The following is a 25,510-nucleotide window of genomic DNA, read 5'->3' as shown; positions in this document are numbered from 1 at the left end:
TCCCATATGAGCATCCACTTGGAGAAACCACACCACTGGGATGTTAATCGGTATGTTTTTTAAAAAAAAGTAAAGAAGGTGGGGTAACACCACTATTTTAGCAACTGCTATTCTTGCCATCAGGGATAGTTTAATGATCTCCAGAGAAGGACACTTCTCTAAAAGGAGCGATATGGTCCCCCCTCAGGTTTCCTTCATATACATCTTCAGTAGTGCGGTAAATCTGAATGCCTAAGTACCTAAAGGAGGAGAATTCCCACTGGAGCCCCACTGACATATCTTGGGAGTGCTGGGTATCCATAATGCAGGGAAATAGGAAATTCTTTGCATAGTTCAACCTCAGGCTAGACACCTTCCCAAACTCATCAAGCCTCTCAATTGCAGCATTTGCACCTTTCGTACCATTTGCCGTATACAAGAGGAGGTCATCCGCAAACAACCAAATAATACGGTGGTGTCCATCCTCTAATAGTTCATTCTATACACCTTCTCTTTGGAACAAAGCCGCCAATTGTTCTGTTGCCAGGGCAAATAATAAGGGTGACACCGGGCATCCATGCCTTGTCCCTCTGTGAATATCATATGCGGTGGAGACCCTAAACCCAGTCCTTACCCTAGCTGTGGGTTCAGTGTACAGCACTGTCACCCATTGGATCCAACCTTCCCCAAAGCCCATTCTCGGCATAACCTTAGACAGGAAGTCCCAGCGTATAGAATCAAGAGCTTTCTCGAGGTCCACTGATATAAGTGTGGCTGCGCTTTGGGACTGCACATCTGAATGGTGCAAAACATGCAAGAGTCTACGCAGGTTAAGGGAAGTGCTCCTGCTCGGGATGAACTCGATCTGGTCCTCATGTATGAGCATCTGCATGTAGGGAATATTTCTGTTTGCCAAAACGTTGCTAAGTATTTTAAAGTCCAAATTTAATATGGACAATGGGCGAAATGCTGAGGCGGGTGCCCCTGAATGTGTCGTCTTAGGGAGTGGAAAACTAGCGCACTTCTAGTAGATTCTGGTAAATAACCCCTTTCTAATGAGGTAGCATCCAAGCATTCCAATTTTGGTGTCAGTATGTCTATGTAGGTTGTATACAATTCAGCTGGAAGGAAGTCTGGCCCTGGGGTCTTACCCGTGGCCATATTCCTGATCACCTGATGTATTTCCAGGGCAACGATCGGACCCCCTAGCATTCTAGCTGTCTTTTGTCGCAGAGTTTGGAGCTGCACTCTATCAAGAAATGTATCCTGAATGCGGTCAGGTATAGCCTCCAACCCGTTATAAAGAACCTTATAATACGATCGAGCTTCCTCATTAGAGAGACTTGGGAAATACACATGTACCCCAGCAGTGGTAGTTAGGTGTGTAATAGGAGTACCCCACACTTCAGGGCGAATAGGCCAAGCTAGTAGCCATCCATAACTTGCCCTCTTCCTCATGAGTCTTATCTACATAAGTCTTATATTCAAGGTTTTCCAGCCTGTCCAGAACCTCACAGTATTTTGTGTGAGCCTCTTGTAACCGCTGACAAATTAGGGGGTCAGATCTCTTCACCTTTTCCAAGTGATGTATTTAAGTTTGCAACTCCCGATGTAGTTCTCAGCGAACCCCCACAGTTTGACTCGTGATTTGACCTTGCACTACCACCTTAAAGATTTCCCACTCTACAATGACAGAAGAAGCAGACCCATGATTCGCTGTAAAGTAGCCTGCAATAGCAGTACCCAAGGACTCCCTAGAACTATCATCCTCAAGCGCAGCAGGTTGTAAACGCCACAGTGGTATAGCTGGTCTAGAATGTGGTGGATCAATTGTCAGAGGAAGAGGGCTATGATCCGAGTGGGTGTGTCCCAGATATTCCGTAGACAACACCGAATGGCACAACCCCTCAAAGCACAGCAGTCTATCTAATCTGGTATGTAAACTGTGTATATGAATAGTCTTGTCCTCAACCGTGTTGGAGACGCCATATGTCAGTGAGGTCCCAATGATGTAACCAATCCCTGAACTCTAAGACCAATCTATGGGCGGGAGCTCGCCTTAATGGTGGAGTGGATCAGTTCAGCAGAACATCATCTACACAATTAAAGTCTCCTCCTAGCAAAAGATCCCCCCTCATCATCAAACCCACCTGGGTCAACAGGGCCTGGGGGAACCCGAGCTGATCTTGGTTGGGTGCATAATTTTTCCCAGAGTGAATTCCTTCCCCCAGGAGACTACCGTTAATTAATACCCTCCTTATCAATTAGATCCTGTAGGAGTTCAAAGTGGACTCCTGGCCTGATCTAAATCAGCACTTTCATTGTATAGGCAGAGTAAGAGGTTGTATAAAGTTGTCCACGCCATCTACGGTGCAATCGGGTAATCTTCATTCCTATTGTGTGCATCACCTGTAACTTCGATGTATGTAGTCCCCTGCGACGCAGGTACTGATATACAATATAACTCTTTGCTTCAAACCCCAGCCCCCGGACATTCCAAGTCATGCATAGTAATCTCTATGGTTTGTTAGCCATATATCTCCATTCATTTTAGATTGCAGGTAGTAACTCTCAGCCCCTTCCAAAGTCCTAACTTCTTATGTGACCATTCAAATTGTTACGAATCACCAAAATAAAAACAAAACCCCTATTTTGAACTCCCCAACCCCTGGGCCGAACAGCAACGGCCTTCCACCTAAACAAATCAAATTCAGTAAAGGAAACAAAGTCTTAGGTATTGTTTCACCATGCTCCCACGAAGAGCATGGTAATGGGGGGAGGCCTCCAGACATCTAGAACCAGAAGTATCACTCCTGCCCATAAATTGCAGTGTCAGCTATCCTCGAACATCAGGGGTAATCCAGGCCTAACACGGCAGCTGGTCGCTGCAAGCCTAAAACCCGATGATTTTCTTCCTCCTGGTGCCATCCGCAATTCAGAAGGCCCCTAGCAGCTTTTACTGCACATATACATTCACCAAATCTGAAACAGCCAGGGCACAGTTATCTGGTATATCCCCACTCGAGTCGCTAAGTTCTAAGAAATAGTGTGAGCATGTGGGTAGTCAAATAATTTTATCTACCGACTGTGGGTTTATCACAGAGAGACCATCTTCTTCAGGAGTAGATTTGTCTGCCTCCAAGTCCGTTGCCGATCCAACTGTGCTTGATCCTTTTCTTTCTTCAGAACTTTGTTGCTGAGCAAGGCCTGCCACCGCCTTGAGGGCCTCTTGCTGATTATAGTTAGTCTATATTTTAGTTGGTCGTTCCCAGGGATCAATACTCCAGGAGTTCCGGGGCTTTCTGGTAGGGTGACATTGTCATTCACTTGGTGTGCGCCCAAGGAACCCCAGTCTTGTGCGCTTCCAATGTCCTACGCTTCTCTGGAATCGTTTTGTGTCTTGCTGTCCACCATAAGTTTCAGTTTGGAAGGAAACAGTAGGGAATATTGGATGCCTTCATCTGTGAGAGCTATCTTCACTTCAACATAAGATGCCCTTTTCTCTTGGACGGCGGCCGTGTAGTTTGGGAACAAGTTCACTTTCCCATTCTCGATCAGGTAGGGACCCTCCTTGTAGGCACAGTTTAATAGGGTATCTCTGTCATGGAAGTGCAGCAATTTAGCAACTACTGTTCACGTCCGTTGCCTGGGGCAAGCAGGGACTCTATGCGCTCGTTCCAACGTGGAAAAGAGGGTACGTTTATTCAGGGCCACTTCCATCTTGATCCAATTCTTGAGGTACGCCACCATGTCTTTTCCCTTCTACGCCCACCTGTAGACCTACTATGTGAACAATATTTTGTCTGTTGCATACTCAGTGCCGCAACTTGTTGCATGAGGTCCACCTGCGCTGGGCGTAGAGCCTCAAGTCCACGTTCCGTTTCCTATAATCTTTGTGCCAGTTTTCGATGTCAGTGCACAGTAATCCTAGGCCCACAGAAACAGCACTAATATCTTGTTGAAGAGCAGTTTTGGTATCGGCAATTGCTGCCAAGATTTTGTCAAACTGTGATTGCATAGATGGTGGCATCCCATTTGGTCCCCCAGTCCGGTCATGTAATACCTTCTGTGAATCCAGGGTGTCTTGAGCAGCCTGAGAGAAATGCACTTGAGGCTCCCCCATCGCATTCAGCCAAACGTGCACCCCCGTTAATAAGTCCAAAGGGCTACTGCCTGCCAGGGCCCACTGCAATTAGTCTCCTCTACTCAACTCCCCAGCCAAGCAAGTATTCACCGGCACAACAGGTTGCATCTAGATGAGGGGTCAATCAGGCACTCCCAGCCACACTTGGCACATCAGAGTGCACCCACCGCGAAGTAAGGCGCATGGGCAACACAGTCACTGCCTGCCTTCTTGCAGTCCGCTGTTTGGGTAAGTGAACAAGCTACCAGTCAACATAGAAACCTGTGGGGGCGGCAAAATCTAGAGGCAGGAATACCCAGCGCGGTGCCCAGAGGTCGTCCCCACAGCATCGGGCGAGAGGCTGGAAGCAGCGCGGCCGATCCAGCTCAGTTAATAAAGCACCTCCTGCAGACAGAGTGTGTTCTGCTCCACCGTAAAGCTTCAGGGAGTTTTCAGAAGCCACACTGCCCGACTGGGTGTACTCCACTCATTCCTATACCATCTCCAGCCGCCCTCCTCTAAAATGTGCCGCTGCTGTGCCGATCTCCCCTGTTTATGCACCTCTCCATGTGTCGCTGCACTGCTCCCCGACCCGTGTTGCCTCAGCCAGGTCCACAAAGCCACAGGTCTCACTTCTCATCCTCTAGGCCATGTCGTCGTTGCTGCATTAGTCCGGGGAGGGGGTGTCAGGATCCTTGCACCGCAGAGCCGCTCACCGCTTCCTCCGTGTCACTATCGCTGCTGTCTCCGCACAGGCCGCTCCAATCTGCGCATGCCGGGCACAGTACAGACACGTCAGCCCAGGCCTGTCTCCACTTTCTTTGCACCCTCACTCTAGCACCACAATCACACATCCACCATTGCTGGCTGCCTGGCCACACCCCTGTTCGTTTCTTTCTTCACACACTTTACCATGTGGATCTAGAGCTCTGTTCCCAATTTTGTCGTCTTCTGACGATTCCTTAACAGTGGAAATTCCAGTGTGCAAGAGAACCCTGTCCCATCCTAAGATTACAGGTTTCAAATCATTCTGCAACAGTAGAAAACAGGTGTCGGACTCAGACCTCCTCAAGGTGTGCCTCTGGGGTTTAGGCTCAGGGCACAGTTTGAATTCAAACAAGTATGCCCTCATGCACATAAAGGCGATCCAGGACCAAGAAGCGAAGCTATACATCGCTGAGCACAAGAAAAAGTCAAGGACTTACATAAGTCCAGTCCCACTCCGTCAAGGGCACAGACTCACTCTAAACGTCGCTCCAGTGAGAGTTGGCACTCTTCCGGCACCTTCGGGTCCCAGGCACTGGTCTTCATTCGAGTTTGTCTGACACACTTGGACCTGTCACAGGCTCCATACCAGCTCCAGTATAGACATTCACACTGCGTCAGTCTCTCTCTTGTTGACGCCTGTACCAATGCTGCCAGTGGTGGAGAATGATCCGCTGCTGGTTACAATGTCTGACCTGAACTATATTAGCCCTATTCATGACCAGTTTTATGCTACAAAATTACTAAAGTGCAACCAGTCACAATTCAGCCTGATTCAAATCCTATGCCCACACTAGAGCAAACACACTATCAGAGGTCCGTTACCTTTTTAACTTTGATTCTAATCAAAGCCTGCCACCAACAGTGAATATGGTGGGGATGAATTACCCCTTCATTATGATTACAATTTTACATGGTCTTACAAAAGGCCAGCGGTCTTGATACTTCCCCTGATGCAGCAGAGCTCTCCATTTGGGCTCCAATGAAAGAGAGTGCCTTATTTGCAGTGGTAATTTAATGTGCAGCTGACCTACAACTATCCTCCACTGAGGTTAGGACAAATGTATGAACAGAAACCTTAAAGCCTAGAGTAGCCATATCCAAGCCCCTTCTACAGTTCAGTGAAGCCCTCACTGACACCTTTCTAGGCAGCTGGTCAGTCAGATGGCCAGAAGTCACAGACTGGCCTTTAACACTACTGATATTCTGAGGAGAGCAGTTGGGACCAGTATGGTGCTCCGCCACAATGCATGGTTGCACTCTCTTGAGATGCACAGGCCTTTCTCATGTATATGCCTTACAATGGCTCATCAATGTAAGTCGAAAAAGCTAATTCTGCCTTGGAATGTTTCACAGAGAGTAGGACCACAACACCCTCTCGTCACTTTCTGTCTGCTCCACTAAATCTACCTCCCACATCAGAGCATATCTCCGAGGAACACCTGTCCATTCTGTTGCAAGGGTCATGCTTTACTCTCTAAAGAAGCCATTGAAAGGGCTCTGGACGTGTATATAGGGGAGGGTTACTTCTCTTGCTATTTCCTTGTTCAGAAAAAGTATAGTGGCATTTAGGCTGTCTTTGTTCTTTGTCCTCTGAATGCCTTCCTGCTAAAAGACTAATTCAAAATGCTCACAATGGCCCTGATTCTTTTGTCCTGCACCCAAACGACTGGATGGTTTCCTTGGACCAGGTGGATGAGTTTTTCCATATACCCATCCTGCAGTCCCGCAGATGTTACCTTCAGTGGGAGGTAAGCTATGAGCATTTCCATTTTGTTTTGCTCCCCTTTGGCCTCTTTAGTGGCCCCTTGGAGTTCACAAAAGTGATGGCAGTGCTGACTTCCCACCTTCGTAGGTCAGGGATACCAGATTTCCCCTCCACAACGACCAGCTGTTGAAGGCAGGCTCCCCACAGTTATTGTCTTCAGATGACAGCAAGCCCTCTGACTCCTTCTCAAAGTATTCCTTTCATTGGAGCTGTCCTGGATACAATACCGTTCAGGGCCTTTCTTCCATTGCAGTGAGTCCAGGACATTGAGGCTATCATGATTCAGCCTTTGTATTGGATCTCACTGAGAGCAGCACTCTGGTTTCTTGGTCTTTTAGCCTCCTGCATCCTTCATGTCGACTGAACCAGGGCTTTGCAATGGAATGTGAAACCTGCCAAATGCCATTCAGATATGAAAAGAAAGTGCATACAGCCAGCAGTGGTGGCTACTTGACTGCATTTGGACTGGCGATATGACCCTCTTCTGTCCCCACTCAGAGCTGCCACTGGTGACAGATGCATCACTGCTTAGGTATTCTCAGGTCTCTGGCGGAAACCCTCCTACATATCAGTCTGGTGGAGTTCCAGATCATTCATTTGGCATTCAAGTCCTTCCTGCTGTTCATCAAAGGAAGGCTGGTGCAGGTTCTCACAGACAGTACCACTGCCATGTGGTAATGCAACAAGCAAGGCGGAGTGGAGTCCTGTGTCAAGAGGGTATGTGTCTCTTGAGTTGTCTAGAATGGCTGCGCATTTTCCTGATCATGAGCCTTGAATGCCAGAACAGCCTAGGTCAGGCAGTAGCATCTTCTCGACCATGAGTGCTGTCTCCATGGGGAGTTGATGCAGGGCATCTTCCGGCATTGAGAACCCTGGCTGTACCTTTTTGCAATTATTGAGCACACACAGTGTCAATGGTTTTGCACACTGGATTTACCATTCCTATTAGGGCCAGGAAAGTGGTACCCAGAACTTCTGGGCATTAGCCTCAGCCCACTGATCAGGCTACCACTTCAGGATCTTCTGTTGCAACACAATGGCAGAGTCCTTCACCCACACCTGCACAGTCTGCCTATCCATAGACAGAGATAGAGCAGCAGCAGTGACTGTGATTGATGTGCTACTCGAAGTTGTGGATGTCATCTTTGCTGCCAGGTGCCCTTCCACAAAGTCTGTTTACGTTGGAAGCTGGGACAACTTTGTGGCCTGGTGTGGAGTTTGCAGGATAGACCATTTACAACCTAAACTGTTGGATGTCTTATTGTTTGTTTTGTCTTTGACCACCAATGCCTTGCAGTGAGCACTATTAAAGGTTATTTTTTGGCCTTTGCAACCTTTTTGTGTTGCCTGACTAGCGACTGTTTAAATCACCTGTGATGTGATTTACTGAAGATTTGACACACATGTTCCCTTCCAAACTGTTGGTAATACCACAGTGAGATATTCACTTGGGTTGACATGTCTCATTTAGTCACATTTTGAGCTGATTCACAACAGTTTGTTGCGTCTTGTGACCTTAAAGACTGTCTTCCTCATTGCATTCACTTCTGCTTGTAGTGTGACTGAACTTTAGGCACTATTAGCGCAAACACCCAAAACCACCTTTTTTCTGGACGAACTGGTGCTGAGAACTAGGGCAGCCTTCTTGTCAAAAGTATTTACTCCTTTCCACATTGGGAAATCCATAACTTTCCCAGTGTTCTTTGACCCCCTCCGCACCCTTGAAAGAGGATGGAAGACTCCATCGTTGGACCCCCCAAAAGGTCATTACGTTTTTTCATCAGTTGTACCAAGGACCCTGTTGCGAACAATATGCTTTTTGGGGAGAGCGGGGTCTCTGGAGTGAAAACAAAAAGGGGCAGGCTATGCAGAAGAGGTCTCTTTTGAGGTATATAAACCTCTGCACCAGGGTTTGCTATGCGCTGACCAAAAAGCAGTGTCCGGGAGGACTGAGAGCCCATTCCACAAGGGCTAATGCTGCTACCACTGCATTGGCAAACAAAGTGTCCGTCCTTGATATCTTCCAAGCTGCGATGTTGATGTCAAAGCCAACATTCATGAGGCTGTACTGCCTTGACAGTCAGATCCATCGGGAAGGGCATTTCTACTGCTCGGTCCTGCAGTTTGTTTTGGGACAAACCCACTCTGCAGATTCTCCTCCTGTGGCGGTGCTGCCTTAGTATCTATACTAAGGTAAGGAATCTGTAGTTTGAAGTATTCATCTGAAGAACAAGTTTACTTACCTTTGTAATGCTCTTTCTGGTGGATACTCTATCTAACCATTGATTCTTCACTTTACTCTTTCCTCTACTTTCTTTGGAGAGGCCTTTTTTTAACAATGTAAAAGGTCCCAAGTTTATTCTGAGCACAATATTACTAACAATTATTAACGCTCTGTTTCTGAGCAAGCACAGAGGGAAAAGACAAGAAACTGGCATAAGCATGCAGGGGTGGCATTTATATGTGGCTAGGCTGTATCTTCTGTTGTGTTGGGGGATGTGGAGTCAGCAAGAGCTTTGCTGTGGAAATGTTTTCTAGATTCAGTCTGGGTAGCGTTCTAAGATGAGAAATCTGCGGTTAGATAGAGTATCCACCAGAAAAAGCTCAAGTAATTTGTCCCTCATGTTCAGATGGCATCAAATCCTATGGACAATGAAGGCCTTGCGATCCCATCTAAGCTACAGAAAAGCTTGCTAGAATCATTCATATCTATCTATATCGGTCCTAGTTAATTTTATACTCCCTGAAGGAGTCCTGATTGAAGGGGTTTTGGCACATTTAATCACCCATCCTTCTGGGCTCTGACATATCCACCATTTCACTCTGCTGTGTTTTTCCGGTCTTCTGTCAAGCATTCTTCAATAACTGAAAGGAGACATGTAATGCTTTTTAATACTTCTTAAATATTTAGCTCTCACAGACCAATTTAACTCGTTAATACAAATGCCACAATACTGGTAAAATGATGAGCCTACAGAGTTGAAAAGATGCTACCTAAAACTAATAAATTCAGACCAAATCGATTTTATTAGTGGAATGCTTCTTAGATAAGTCATATAGTCATCCATTTGAAGAGCTAGATTTTCTTGCAGTCAACCTGAGAAAATCTGGAATTTAGAAAGCTTTTTTAAACTTGAATAGAGCCTATTTGATTATCTACAAGAAAGATGTAGTGCTAATAACACAAGTGTTATTCATTCCCACTCTTTTGGTTCACCAGACAGGGTTCCCCTCCACTCCCAATATTGCATGCCCTGGTTATGAGCAACTGATAGCTGCTTTAAAATCTTCCAAGGTACAGATATCATGTATTTGTTTGAGCTAGGTCATTGAATCACTTTCCTGTGGCAATATTCTCCATTACTTTAATTAGCCAAAGAAGTACTAAGAGCCTCTTTTGAACACTACTAATGTTTGAGTATCGAGTACACAACCTACAAAATGAAATTGTTTCATTCATCATGAAATCCTTCCATTGCGATGTGCTTCTTAATGTCATTGGCGCTTCCACAATAAATAATCTTTCACTGTCATGGGATTCTATCTACTATACATAAAGGGTAGAATATTTCACCACACATGTGGGATAGATCCCCAGTACACCATTTTATGATAGGATTTAAAGAATAAAAAGAAAAGATACATAAAAGATGGGCCATTTTCTGCATATCCTTGTTTTGTATTAAAAGGACAATCCAATGAGCCAAATTAAAAAATACACTTTATTTGGCTTAAAACACAATTTAATTAAACCCTTTTTAAATCCCTAAGTAACGAAATGGGGCCTCTGATAGGCAAAGCACATGCAATTCTAAATTGACACTGCACCTTTAAGGAATTCTAAGACAGCTAGCCTTCCCACCATGCAGTTCCTTTAATGCACGGTTCATTTTTCCAGCTCAACTAAGAAGGAGCCCTGAACAATGCTGCCTTTTTCAGCCTCATTTTGGCTGAAACCTCCAAATTATTATTATTATTTTTTTGCTCCGTGACTTTTTAATGTAGCCTCTTAATTTTTCAGTAGTAAGCTGAATCATTATTAGAATCCAGGGACCCCCTACTGAGTCAGTATTAAAAGCTGGGGACCTAATCTGTTAATAATTTTTAATTTTCTATGCAGATGCGGACCCCCTGAGGAGGCTTTGCAGACCCCCAGGGGTCCCCGGACCACTGCTATATATGAGTTCTGTTTCTCAAATAGTGACCTGCTGTGGTAATGTGTCACTCCCCTCAGTGCATGAGATTAGGGTAACAAGTTTGTGGCCTTCTATCTCTACCTTTGATGTTAACTTCGACAAGCTGAGACTACTAAAAGTTCTATTGTTTCAGAAACATATGGCGCTTACATCTGCCCGTGAAACATTGGAATTGCAAGTGGCAAGGTCATCCACCGAGATAGTCGATTTTACATACCAACTTTCCAAGACACTTTGATCAGCTTGTGAGCCAAATTTTTAATGCTTCGAACACCGCACTTTTTTAAAGCAATTGGATCTGGTTTTGTCAGTACTTTCCAAACTGTCTTTAGATTAATACCATCATTTATGCAGTTTTTGTTTTCAAGTGTTTTTGGGGCCATACTGCTTGTTGTGGCATTATTCTGCTATTGTTATTTTTGCACTGCAATGGATGTCCTAGCTCAAAGCCGACTAGTGGCGGAACTACTGAACGTCCAGCTGTGTCGTGAATGCATAATGTATTACTTTGAAATCTCTTTGTTGGAGGAACTAAACAACAACTAGACTTTGTTCTTTCAACAAGTATTATTGTACTGCATGCAACCTGTATTCCACTTTGGTGCCCTTTTGAGTGCGCATTGGATGTGTGTCTTGCACAGCAATTCGCAATATCTACAGTCACGGATCATGTGATGTTCCTACTGAGGGTTAATTCCTGGAGTTGTCTTATGAATTTACGGTTGCATTGAGATGTCTTTTATGAGACATCCTACATGGATGTGAACGCTACGGCTCCAAGTATGTTTTGTCTGGCTCAACAACTGTAGGCATTGCACAAAATGCTACTTCATCGTCAGAGACTGAGGCTTTGGATTATGCATGTTCCTTTGATTTGGTTACTGAGACTTTGATGGTTCTTTTGTCTACTGAAGTTGTGATTTACATCATAGCTACCTCCGATGACTTTTAAATTTGGCCTTGCTTTTAAACAAATTGAGTTTTTTAAGTGGCTCTTTAAATCGTTTGCTCTGCACTTTGGTGTGACCATTTTATTGCTTTTAGAATTGTATACGTTTTATTGTTTTTAGCATTATAGATAGGTTCTTAGAATCTATCTTCTATAAGTGGCAAGAGGAGGGTGTTGTGTGGGCCTCTAGGACCCGGGTTTGTCTCCCTGTTTTAGCTTCATTTTAGTGTAAATATTTTATTCATTTTTGTAAGGCTGCATTTAGGTTTGATTCTTACATCTCTTTTATCATCTGACCTTATTCTAGGAAAGCGGGGAACAAGCTGTTTGTTTAGTTTGCCTTTACATGACATATAATCAGTTCTTTTTATCCAAGGCTAAAGCACTATGCTGGTTTGTGTTGCCCGTTCAGGAGGCAGCTTTCACACCTAGACTTAGTATTTCATTGCAACTGTACTTTCAACACAGTATGGTTTATTATATAAATGGTGCCCTGGTCATGAAAGGGCAGAGGGCACACAGGCCATGACTATCCTGAGACGCGTGCTGTGCAACACAGCCTGACTGGTGTTGATCTACCAGCCTCCTGAGGGGATTGCCATCTACATTACCGAGTAACTTCTGACACTGTTCCAGGTATGGGATTGGGGCCAATCCCTTAGATCAGGCCTGGCAGAAGGGTACACTCACTATGCTTTCAGCATAGACATAGGGTTAGGTAGGAGCCTTTAGAATATCTAGAACCACATACATCTTGTTTGTATTGTTTGTCTTTTTTACCATGTTTGTAATGCTGATTACCTTGCTTTTTTTCATCGGCCTAATTATTGTAGCTCACACTCTATATGCCAGATTGTGATTGTTTCAATAAATGTATTATAAACGTATCTCACATCATCCGTGTCTCGCTTTAGCATGCATGAGTAATAGTATGAAAGGGGTAAGATGTTTCCACTTCTTCGCTGGGGAGTTAGTGTCATGTTAAGGTTGCTGTAATCACCCTGTATCCCAGTAGGTATGAGACATGGGTGAGAAACTGTGTGCTAGCCAGGAGATAGGCTGACAGATACTACTGGTGTGGATGGGCGCAGTCTCCCACATTCTACTGTTCTGCCATCCCAAACATGCAGTCCTGTTACCAAAGTAGGAATCGCATAGCATGTCCACCACTGTAGTTGTTTAACACTGTTTCCATCTGCAGCCTCACACACAAGTAAAGTTCTTTACAAATTTTTACATCTAACTAATACTGATGATTATGCATGTTTGAAGAACATATCACTTTACTAAAGTATTTATTTTTACTTTCTTTAGTAGTAGCAGCTCTCGTGAGACAGCCATGCTCCGAAATAAACTTTCACAATTACAGACAGACCACGATATCCTAAAGAGACACCTTACCACTGAACGTTTTGAAAGGTAAGGAAAGTTTTTATTGTTTTTGAAGTATATGTGCGTTTTGTGTTCTACTTCTACCAAGTAACGGCCAATCTGAGCAGAGACAATTTACTGGGCACTTACAAGGTTTCTGATACAAGGCCTGGCTGATGTGTTACCTTGCAACTGTCAGGATGAAACCAAGTAAAGAGGGCAAACCTCTTATCTAGAACTCATCTGAGCTTCCGCTGGTTGCCTTACAATTACTAGCGTTTACACTGAGGAAAACGGTACAGCTGGAAAACTTTGCAGAATTTGGAATTCCATTCATAATAACCACCGTTTTGACCCCAAGAGAGACAGTTGCAACACTGAACTCCGCTTCTAGAAGCGAGAACCATAAACTGCGCCTCTGAGAATTGTAGAAGAGTGACACCAATTGCTCCCATCCGTGAGGCTAGCTTTTAGAAATGGGGCCTCTAGTTGACAGTGCTTTGCACCCTGTCCAAGTAGGGACCCTCACTCTAGTCAGGGTAAGGGAGTCGGACAGATAAAATAACCCCTTCTCACCCCCTTGGTAGCTTGGCACGAGCAGTCAGGCTTATCTCAGAGGCAATGTGTAAAGTATTTGTATAGACACACAGTTACACAGTGACAATACCACAAACATACTCCACACCAGTTTAGAACAATAGCCAATATTTATTTGAGTAAAACAAAACCAAAACAACAAAAATCCAACATACACAAGCAAAGATATTAATTTTTAAAGATTAAATCTCAGTGAAGTGCTTAAAAACACAATGGCTCCAACTGGGACTAGCACAACATCTTGACGGAGTTGTTCCCAACAGTCAGACACCACTCGTGAGGGAGTGCTGGCCAGTCTGGGGGACCCCAGCTACAGTACCTTTGGAAAACAAGGAACAAAGATGCTGCATGGAGTCAGAGAGATGAGGCGTCTCTGGGGCAGGTATGGCTTTGGTTCCTTACTGCTACCAGGGAGGTGAGGCACTGGTTCCTTACGGTTGCAGGGGAGGTGAAGTGGCGTTAGTGGCGAGGCATCGGTTCATTACAATCCAGTGGGGTCGATGAATCCATCAGGTCTAGACGCGAGGCGTCACGTTTGTGGTGCCACAGGTACTGCGGCAGAATCATAGTTGGGTGTCACGGATGTTGGTGACACGGCACTCGGAACTCATGCTGTGGTGAGACTTCAGAGGTGCTGCAGCAGCGTCGGCCCTGCGGTGTCACTCAGCCGGGACCATGGCTCTGGTGCAGGCAGCGGCATGGAGTCGGACAGCGGCACCAGTTCCAAAGTCGCTCTGGAGTCGATGTACTTGGTTTCTTCTTTATTGCACGTGGACTCACTTCCAAGGGCCCAGGAACTAGATTTGGCACCACTTGGCAAGTCAGAACTCTCAGCAAGAGTGGTCAGGTGCTGGCAGATGAAGTCTTTGGTGTCCCTGAGACTTCTTAACAGAAGGCACGCTCCGTCCAAGCCCTTGGAGAACCTTTGGAAGCAGGATGTAGAGAGCAAAGTCCTGTCCTTTTACTCCCAGGATAGATGTAGCAAGCGGCAGGCCAGCACTTCAAAGCAACAGGCAGAGTGGCAGTCTCTTCTACAGCATCTAGCTCTTCTTCCTGGTGGAATGTCCTCAGTCCAGAAGGATTCTAAAGTTGTGTTCTCAGAGATCTAGTACTTATACTCATTTCTGCCTTTGAAGTAGGCAAACTTCAGACGAAAGTCTTTGTAGTGCACAAGACCCTGCCTTTCCTACCCTGGCCCCAGACACACTACAGGGTGTTAGAGACTGCTTTGTGTAAGGACAGGCACACCCCTTTCAGGTGCAAGTGTCCGCTTCTCCCACCACTGTAGCCCAGGAAGACTGATCCGGATATGCAGGGCACACCTCAACTCCCTTTGTGTGAGAGTCTAGAGTGAGCAAAAACGAAATTAGCACAGGCTCAAAAACTGAAGGTCAGAGTCCAACACGACAAGAGAAACTACGCCAAGAGCTGACAGGTCTAACACTAGCTGTAGGTATATGAAAGTAAGTTCAACTCCAGAGCCTCCGTGTTGCCATTTTTCAGCCATCAGGGTTGTAAAACATTGTGAAGAAATGCCCTGCCACATCATTTATTTTATTGTCATATTTTATTTTAATTTCCCCTAAGGAGGACTATCCAGTGTGGTACCTTGGGTATGTGCCATGTGATCTTAGTTTTCTGACTCTTGAAATGTTAATCTAGCACTGCTAGATAGTGGCTGAAATAATTAGCTGGCAAGAGATATGTTTGGACAAAACGGTATAATAGCCCTAGAGTCAGTGATCATGTTCACTGAAAAGTTTTGGATCCTTGGAGTTGCTGTGCAGAATGTATGTGAAGAGGTTTTCACATAGTTGGAAATCACTCCCCAGCGTATCACATTGGTTATTCATCACTTGGAACATCTCACAATTGTCACTTACCACGGCTTTACCATGCTATGGTGTTTCTTCAGTCTGTATTCAGTTGTCTGGAGAGGGTATCTCTGAAGTACTAAGGCAGGTTTGTGTACCTATTCCACCCTCCCATTCATTCAGCCATTTTTTCCAATGTTCAGATGAATTATTGTTGCAATGTAATGTACATTAGAACATTGGAATGCTGGGGGCGCCATTGAAAACAATGGAGTGCTGCGGGCTTTTACAGGCCGGTAAAAGCCTGCAGCGCCAACATTCCAATGTTCGCTTTGTTCACAGCAACAGCTGTGAACAAAGCCTCACGGAGCCCGAGGGGATTTAAATCCCCTCGGGCTCCGTGATTTTTTTTTTTTTTAAATAGAACATTCTGCCCTGTGTGGCAGAATGTTCTAATAGCCTTAGAACCCGCCGTAGCGGGCTCTACCGGCTATTAAAGTCCCTCTCCCTTGTTAAATGCCCTCGCCTTCGGCTCGGGCATTTAACGCGGGGACGGGCCTTTAATAGCCGGTAGAGCCCGCTACGGCGGGTTCTAAGGCTATATTAAGGCCAGTCTGATTTGGATCCATTATCTCTTTTCTGTAGCCAGTGATTCTGGAAGCATCTCATTTAGAGGTAAGGGGGTTAGCTTTGCATTATTTTCCTGATTTGCTGAGCTTATAAATTAGGATGCCACCAGATAACACTGCTGTGATACATATGCCTATTTAAATGGGAGTCAGGTTTCAATAAATGAACACATAACTTTTTTTTTATGGATAGTGTTTTGCAGTGCAGTTGTCAAATAATATCAGATACTGACAATATACATAGAGTTGGCTTTGGTTATGTACCTTACAGCCTTTGGCTTACTTTGCCTAGGCTCTTTCAGCCATTGATTAGTGACTAGGGGCCAGATGTAGCAAAGGTTTTTACCCATTCTGTGTCTATGGGAAAAAGTGTTCGTACATATGGCCCTAAGTCACGTCTTGACTCAGCCGAAGGAAGTATTAGTCTCACTTGTTGCCATTGGTTATTTTGGTATTTTCTTCTGTCTGCTTTCCAGTGAACTGCAAGGTGAATTACTTCACCATTTTAGCTGTCTTTGACCGCTCCTGCTTGATCCATTGTGTGTGTGTCTCGCTATAATCCGCTAATGAATCATGCATTTCCATTTTAAACCCAGACATATTAGCTTTGCTAAAGCTTGTTATATTGTGGTGTAATTTCACACAGAAATATTCTAGGACAGTTAATTTGATTATATCTAAAGATGGCACCCAAGCAGGAAATCACAAATCTTTTTGTTGTTGAAAGAGTGCAGTGCATTGAGCGTTGCTGTGAACTTGGTACACCCATGCTGGTCAACTCAAATTTTGGTTTAATCAGATTTGAGGATCTAAACAACATCACAAGTGTCCTACAACAGTGAACTTCATTGACTGTTTACAATTGTCTATATAGCAATCTTCAGGCAATTTTTGGGGGATGTTGCTTGTGCTTACATGCAGTTGAGCTTGATCTGTAGCCTGAGCGATAACTTGTGTCCAGAGCAGTATCAGACTCTGCTCATGGGACCACAGTGCCCGCAGGGATTACTAAGCCACCGTTTTGGGGCCTAGTAATTTGCCTCTGATGTCACAGAGTCCATCCCACTGTGACTTTGCAAACTTTGTGACAGGGAGCAGACACAAACTTAGTAGGGAAATTAGTGGGAGCATACAGCACAGTAATGTAATTATTCTGCTCAGTGGTTATCTTTGAATAAAATACTTTATTAGACAGTGAAATTTGATACTACATACTAGTGCAGAAAAATAAATGCCTGCGTCACATGCATAAGGAGATACTTCCATATGAGGCTGTTCCCCTTCTCACTTCTCTTTTCCACCCTCCCCTTATTACTCTAGGTTTGCTCTGTTGAGGGCAGTAGTGGAAGTGCAGCACCCCCACCCCTCCTGCATACCAGTACTTGGCAGTAATATCACTCAGTCTCTCACCCTTGTTCTGGGGCCATAATAGCCTCATGTTTTGCTTCCTGCTCTTCAGTCAGTGTTCCTCATTCACTGGGGAAGAAGAACACGTACCCTGGACAGGCTAGACGACAGCTGTGCTCCTAGCAAATAGGCACGGGTAACACAGCAGTGTCTTGTAGGCCAGGGGCATTGTGCAACACTCTTTAGACAGCAGCCCTTTTTTGGGCTGATAGAATCTGGCCTCCTCTTTCTAGGCCGATGAGTCATGGAGGAAGTAGCTTGGTCCTCCCTGTAACAAGACATCCGTGCAGTCCACTTTCAGGTGCATGTCCTGGGTCAGCAGCTGGGTTGCATTAAAGTGGTCTAGGCAGTGCAGCTAAATCCAATTGGCCATACTTGGAGAAAGCACCATGGGGAGTCACTTCACCACACTTGGTAGTGCCTTAAAGTAAAAACGTGTACTTCCTGTTGTGCAAGTGCCGGGGCTAACCACAATCCTAGTTCGTTTTGCACATTTGGACAAGTGACACAAGTTTCACAGGTTTCTTCTTCCATGGTGCAGACCGCTCAGGAACAAGTGGGCTAGAGCTAAAGCTTTGTCTGTGAGTCAATTCAAGCACACAAGCGAGTGCCACAAGTCCCATTTGGTCAACTCTTGAGCAGCATAGACCACTCATGCGTACATAGATAAATGCCACAGCTGTAACCTCAAGGTCAACTGGTGGACCTTCTCAGGCACATAGACAGGGCAGTGAATCCTCTATTTCAGTGTCAGTGGTCAGCTCCGAGTTGGGAGCATACTACTCAAACGCATCACACATCTATGGTGAACCCAAAGCACCAGTGCCAACTGCTCTTGTTCACACCTCCTGTAGGGATGGCTCGATCCGTTCCCTTTCTTGCAGGAAGGACTCTCCAGGCTTTCTAGGCTAGGGAAATTGATATTTTTCAAGAGCAGACCCCTTCTCTGGGGAGCTGGCTGTCAGGCAGACACCAGCTCTGGTTGTGCAGTAGATCTCTGGGTACTCGGTGGAGCACCCCCTCCTTGGTCAAAGAGAACCTAGAACTGAAACATCAACTGAATCAGGAGCTGCTAATTTTATACAAGGATGGCAGACAGGATGTTTTCACTGCCTGCCCTTACAGACCTGGTTTGGGTAAGTCCTCCTTTCATTTGTCCTTCACAGACTGTCTTCCAGACTCAGTCTTTCTCTAGAGTGGTGCTCTTCACAGCAGGATAGTCTTCAGGCTGGCGCACCCATAGCATAGGCACAATGATGTGGGCAGACTGCTCTTGATTGTCAACAAGGAATGACAACACGAATAGAGGGAAAAGTCTGACTCTTTTTAAAGGACCCTGCATACTCTGAAAACTGCAGTTTCACTTTTAACTCTTACCTTCACCAAATGGCAGTCTTCAGGAAATAATTGATAGTCCTCTGTGTCAAAAGGATGTAATAAAGTTTCAAGGGGGAATCCTTTCTCCTCTTTCCCCATGTCGGTCTCTAGGTTCCCCTTCCTCTAGTCTCAGGAATGTCATCAATACACTTTCACTGCCTGTGAAAGTGATTTCACTTCCATCTTGTGAACATAAATAGGCCAGGGGCTTCCAAAGTGGAACCCGCAGGCCTGTGGCACTATGGTTCACTCTGGCAATTATACAGCATTTACCTTGCCTACCACACACAATTGCGGTCACTAGGGATCTTGGGGCTAGGATCCAAGTTTATTGGTAGCAACAGGCCTTTACACCAGTGGGCCTATTGGCCTTCACTCTCTTAACTGTCTGGCCATGCTGCAATTGCTAAAAATCACAGTGTGCTTTTCATCCTGTAGGGTTTGCTCTTATCCTATGCCACCACATGGCATAAATAGTCAGGTTTTTGGAGAATACAGAGGATCTTTTTTTTAAATAGACTTAAGGACATGGTTCATTACCTTTGCACTGGTAGAGTAGAAGGGCTAATCATTTTAAATATTACTTAAATATAGACCATGACTTTTGTGACCCACAAAAATCGGCTTGCGACCCAACAGTGACTCCCGATCACCAGTTTGGGAAAGACTACCATAAATCTATTCATGCTTCTCAACGATTCTTCCTTTGAGTCATCATGCATCTAAGAGTATGCTTAAAAATGTTAATAATGTCCAGATTGTAAAATGACATTTTGTTAGAGTTAGGTCAATGATAGTCATCATTTTGTAGACAACATGTAGGCAAAAACAGTGCCTCAGTCTCTTATATCTAAAGGGCTATTTTTGGGTGTGATTTAGAGGCACAAAAAGATTCAATCCATACAGTGTTTCAGAAAGAAGAATTTTCTATTTCCTAATTTAATGGATCTTTGGTAGGCACTTTGTTTTTTCAAGGATTGTCCTGCAGAGCAAAGAATCTTCTGATCCGGCCTCCGAAATCCATGCAGGATTGAGAGGGGAGATTGTGATTGGTCAACAGCCTCTGAGACATAGGGATTGAGGAACGTGCAACAACTTTATACATGTTGCTATATTTTGGTATGTGTACTTTTGTGGTCGGGGAACTAAGGATCCCATCAATGGAGTTTTTAATTAAACCATGACATCCTCACCTATTGCATTGTTCCGTCCAGAAATGATTAAGACCCCAAAATATTTAGGCAATGAAAGTGACACTGCCAGATAATGTGTCCACATGTTGTCCTATGGTGTTGACGTTATAGGGGGAAATGTTCAGGTTGCACATGTTCAGCTTTTTTTTTTAAAGAAAAGACAAACGTGACTGGTTCCTGGTGAGGGAAAGCATGAAGTGAGCTTTTGAGAATATTTAGTGAGCTATCAGTCATCGGGGCAGAGCCTAAGCGGGTCACTGTGTGAGGTCAGTTTTCAACTTGAGTTACAGTTACTATGGTAAAGCTTGCTTATTCACAAAACCCTTGAGGAGACTTAGCACATTACTGTCAGTTATCAATGTTAAAACCTTTTAATTTTATCCCATAGTATTATTCTTATGGGGTAAAGACAATATTTTCAGTGCCAGCTCCCCCACCAGCCTGTGTTCCCTTTGATCCTGACATACCATCCATTTATCTTCTTTTAGGCCCAGTTTGAAGTGCCTCTAATTCCAAGGGACACATCCAGTGCTCCCTTGGGCACCTTTGTTTACCCCAGGTAGTAGAAAACTCTTCTCTATCTCTAGGGAGCTTCCTTTTGCCCCAACAACAGAGGGTTCTGGGCAGGTGGCAGTGTCAAGTTTTAGACCCAGAGCTGATGCCTTCTGCCCGTAAGGTAAATTAAGTCCATTGACCTCTAGTAACTTGGACTTTTTTGTTTTTCTATATTACTTTAAGAAAAGGTAATATTTGCATTATTATTTGATTAGCTTTTGCATTCTAGCTGCAGATTCCTTACCATTGAATTTCGGAGGCGTGAGACTGGATCCAGAAACTTTTGCTTGAGCAGTACCCCTGTGCGTGCCGTCGGGTGGCTTCATTCGGTTCCACATAGTTTCATTGGTGCGGGATGTGACGTTGCGGACACCTGAATAGCCACCACCCAGATGCACTGACGTCTGTTGTTTCTTTTTGCAACTGATCCGGACAAAGCTACCCCACTGTCGATTTTCTGACAAATTGTTTTTTTTTGGGGGCATTTTTTGTAGAATATATTCCGAAGTGTGTAGAGGGATGTGATTCGATCCAGAAAGGTAGGATTCAAACTGTATGGTGCCTGTCACCGCACCATGTCTATTGCATACCCTCACCTTGTGTGCTTTTGGTGTCTCGAGCATGACCATAATTCAAGTCATGCTCAAACTGCCGAGCATTGGTGCCGAAGGCTTTGAGGGAGGGGTCCCTAAAGCTACTTGCAGCTATGGTGACCACCTGGCAGTGAGGCAAATTCTGGACAGGACGGTAAAAATTCAGGACAAAGGGTCAAAATTCAGGACAAAACTTCAAGAACAAATGTTAGTTTTACAGACACACACAAGAGAGGCCTTGCCTCACTATGTTGTCAGTGCATTTATTTACTCTTTAACATAGTTCTATTTATTCACTGTGGTCTTTTTGTGATTGCCTCCTGGTATCCTACATTCAGGTGCCACATTACGTCCTTGTACAGTAGTAAATTAATGCCCTTCAGTACTGCGCAAGGCCATCACCCCTACCCAAATATACCCAATCTTTCTTGAAGAGAAAGTAACAGCAAAATTTAGATTATTTTTCTGAACATTTTAAAACCCCTGGCAAACAGTTTGGGAAACATTAGGGTAATTAACCTTATGCTAGTTTAAACAAATTGAACAAAAACATCTAGCTTACCCCAACTGCCCATGGACGTTCAACCTAATTTTTTTTTTAAAGAGGCAGGGCAAATGGTGTGGACGATAGTCTCACACCTAATGTCAGGATGTGAGGTACCCACAACTTGTCTGTAGTCTCACAGCATTAGAGTTTATGTCTGGAACTCTACATTATCTCAGAAATGGGAGACCCGGCCTACTAATCAAAGATGATAAAAGAGGAGAATGAAATCGAGATCAAATGGGAGATCCACGACAAGTGATTCAAAGGATTGTTGCTCAGAACTGGATAAATAAGGAAGAGAAGAACAAGGTGGGACAATTTCTAAAATCAGACAAGATGGGTCCACCAAGACTATCGGAAGGTATTGGGTACCTGCATAGTTGTCTCTGCACACAGAAGAGAAACAGAAGAGACACTGTCAAGTGGTCGAACAAGCAACACCCATCCATCCTGGCAAACTCTTCTGGTGCAGTGGTCTGCTGTTCGTGCTTGTGAAGGGTGAGAAGGGGCCAGAACCCTTGCAAGGTTGTGCAAGGCAATTGCCCGCTTTGTCCATGTCTTTAAATGGTTTTGAAATTGAGCAAAAGTCAAACTAGTGATCAGGGTTATCCCTAAGTGTCAAGGATACATAGAATCTTTAAAATATTTGGGATGTTAAATTGCACAAACAAACTGTAAAAATCTTAAAATGTAATTAGTGTGTCTTTAACATATGTCACTGTTTTCCCCATTATATACAATTAGATCTCAGACTGAACCAGTTACCTTTCGATACCTAGTGATTAATATTTACCATTCTCCCACTGATTTGCAGGATGGAAATCTCTGCAGAGCATCACAGTCCCTCCAAGCCCAGTTTGCTTTTTGGGCTTCTCTTCTGCTTTCTTTAGTAGGCCACTTGGCACTAGTGAAGATGGTGGGCTACCCCAATGATAGTATTATTTTGCAAACCTTCCCCCTTCTCGTCCTTCATTCCTTCTTCAGACATTCCCACACGTCTGATTTGGTTGCTGCAGCGCCGTCTGGTAGCTCTTTCCACTGTAAAGCTACCTGTGACGGCTGGTAGATTAGGTCTTCTGGATTTAGAATGCTATTTTTCAGGTGCACAGGTCTAATGGGTGGCTCGCTGGCTTTCTGCCCACCTCCCTGCATGAGAAGGGGTTTATCAGTAAAAACTTTTACGGAAGGCTTAATGGACTGCTCTTTGTTTCCTACTGACCATTCTACGGATCACCATCCGGGGTTATCATGCACAGCTTTCTCTTGCCTTGCTAGAACCTGTAAACTCACTGACACGAAGAAACCCTGTGCTCCTGCACTACCTTTGCTAAGCTTTCCCACTCGTGCAGGACGGCTGAGCTCAGAGCCACTCCCATCAGTGGAATGCTGGTATCTTAAAATTGGGGGATTTGTTTCTGGACGGCGAGCTACTATATTTCCAAACCCTTGTGGCAGACTATCATCTTCACCAAGGTCAACTCCTTACTTACAACCACCTTAAATAATCATTAAATGCCTCATTTCATGTCTGCCACCTACCACTAACCCCTCAAGAGGTGTGCCAGAAGCTCTACATTATAGGAACTGGTGGCAAACTGATAGAATGGGTGTACAGACCTTTCCTGCAACATGGGAACCACTCCAGGTCTTCTCATCATACTACCTGGGTGATTGATTTGGCCAAACCTCTGCAAGACACGGACTGGACTAAAATACTGGACTTTCCCCACAAAGTATCCCACAGCAGTCACTTTAAGTACATTCATAGTGCTTCCTTGGGAATGCATTCCGCTCGTTGCTTGCCACTGGCCTTGTGGTTTGTAACTCACATTTTGTTGCTTTCAATTTGCTGGCTTTATTTGTGTTAGGCTATGCAGCTTGAGTTTGTTCCTTCCCTTGCACAAATCTTATTTACAGTATCCTTCTGAGCGCTCCCTTTCTGTAAAAAGGCCTGTAAATCTTGTTCTTATCTCATCACATTTGCTGTGCATTCAAAGAACAAAGTCACATGTCAGGCTCTGTCTTCAGTGGGAACCTAGTGTTTACTTTTCTTTCTCTGACTTCAAAGTGAGAGGATTTATGTGACAATCTTGCTGGATACTGGGGTTAGGAAAGAGATTTTTCTATCACATGACAACATTTAAATACACTTAAGAATATATCAGAATTAGGAGTACAAATGAAGCAAATTTTTGTTAATTCTGAACTGTGCTGAAACGAATACCTTTATATGATTAAAACAGATCATTACATTAGGTGATGCAATTTCACATCGTCGTCTGTGCTTAGTATAGTTTGATTTGAAAAAAATGTATGATTGTGCAAATGTAATGGTCATTTCAATCAAAAATGTGTTGTCTGTAATGGCAGTGTGTTACACACCATGCATACTCCACTCCACGCTGCTCTGCACTACTCCACACCACTGCACCCAACTCTGTATCACTCCACTTTACACTACTCCATGCCACTGCACTCTTCTCCATTCTGAACCACTCCACATTTTGCCACTGCACTCTATGCTACTTCACAAAATGCCTCTCTACTCTACTCTGTACCACTCTATTCTATGCCAATGCACTTTACGGCTCTCTACACCACTGCGCTCTGCTCCTCTGCACGCTATACCACTCCAGTCTAGGCAACACCAATCTAGTCTGCACAACTTCACTCTATGCCACTCTGCAACACTGCACTGTACACCACTGCACTCTAAGCTTATCCACTATGCTAGTACACTTTACTCAGTAACACTCAACTCTATGCCCCTGCACTCTACATCAGTACACTGTATGTCACTCTAATCTACTCTGCACCCCATGCCACGGCACTCTACACCACTTTACTCTATGCCATTACACTCCATGCCACTCTATGCAACTCCATTCTACCCTGCACCTCTCCACTCTAAGCCACTTCAGTCTACTGTGAAACATTCTACTTTATGCCACTGCACTCTAGCCTGCACCTCCCCACTCTGTGCAACTGCATTCTACTCTGAAACAATATATTCTGCGCCACTGCACTCTACGGCACTCTGACCACTGCACTTTAGTTCAGTGCACTCTACACCACTGCACGCTGACACTCTGCAATTCTGCACTGGCCGCCACTATACTCTACACCACTCTACTCTGCACTACTACATTCTGCACCAATGCACTCTATTCCACTGCACTCTATCCCACTCTACTCTGCCCCATGCCACTCTACGCCACTGCATTCTACACCAGTGCACTCTAAATATGACTGTACTGTATGCCACTGCCCTTTACTCTGCACCACTGTACTCTATGCCGCTGCTCTCTGTGCCACTCTACTCTGCATCACCGCACTGACACTCTGCAACATTGCACTCTCCGCCACTGTACTGTACACCAATCTAATCTGTACTACTGCACTCTATGCCACCATACTCTGCATCACTCCACTCATCTGCACTCTACAACACTATACTCTACTCCTCACCACTCTGCACTAGGCCGCTGCACTCTGTGCCACGCGAGTCTACTCTGCACTCTATGCCACTGCACAACTCTACTCCACTGCACACTATGCCACTCAACTCAGTCCCACGCCACTCCATGCCACTGCACTCTAAACCACTGCACTCTACAACAATAGCACTTTAAACAACTGCACTGTAC

General features: G+C 44.7%; 1 protein-coding gene across 1 annotated transcript in view; it reads left to right on the top strand.

The window, feature by feature from the left end:
* Positions 1-25,510, top strand: part of CEP135 (centrosomal protein 135) — a 278,727-nt gene that overhangs the window by 198,575 nt on the left and 54,642 nt on the right. The window contains exon 24 of the mRNA XM_069200895.1: positions 13,095-13,199. Within this exon, the coding sequence (XP_069056996.1) occupies positions 13,095-13,199 (105 nt within the window). The remainder of the gene's footprint in view (positions 1-13,094; positions 13,200-25,510) is intronic.

Source organism: Pleurodeles waltl, chromosome 1_2 (genome assembly GCF_031143425.1).
Source record: "Pleurodeles waltl isolate 20211129_DDA chromosome 1_2, aPleWal1.hap1.20221129, whole genome shotgun sequence".
Lineage (NCBI taxonomy): Eukaryota > Metazoa > Chordata > Amphibia > Caudata > Salamandridae > Pleurodeles > Pleurodeles waltl.
This window is presented reverse-complemented; position numbering and strand designations above follow the sequence as displayed.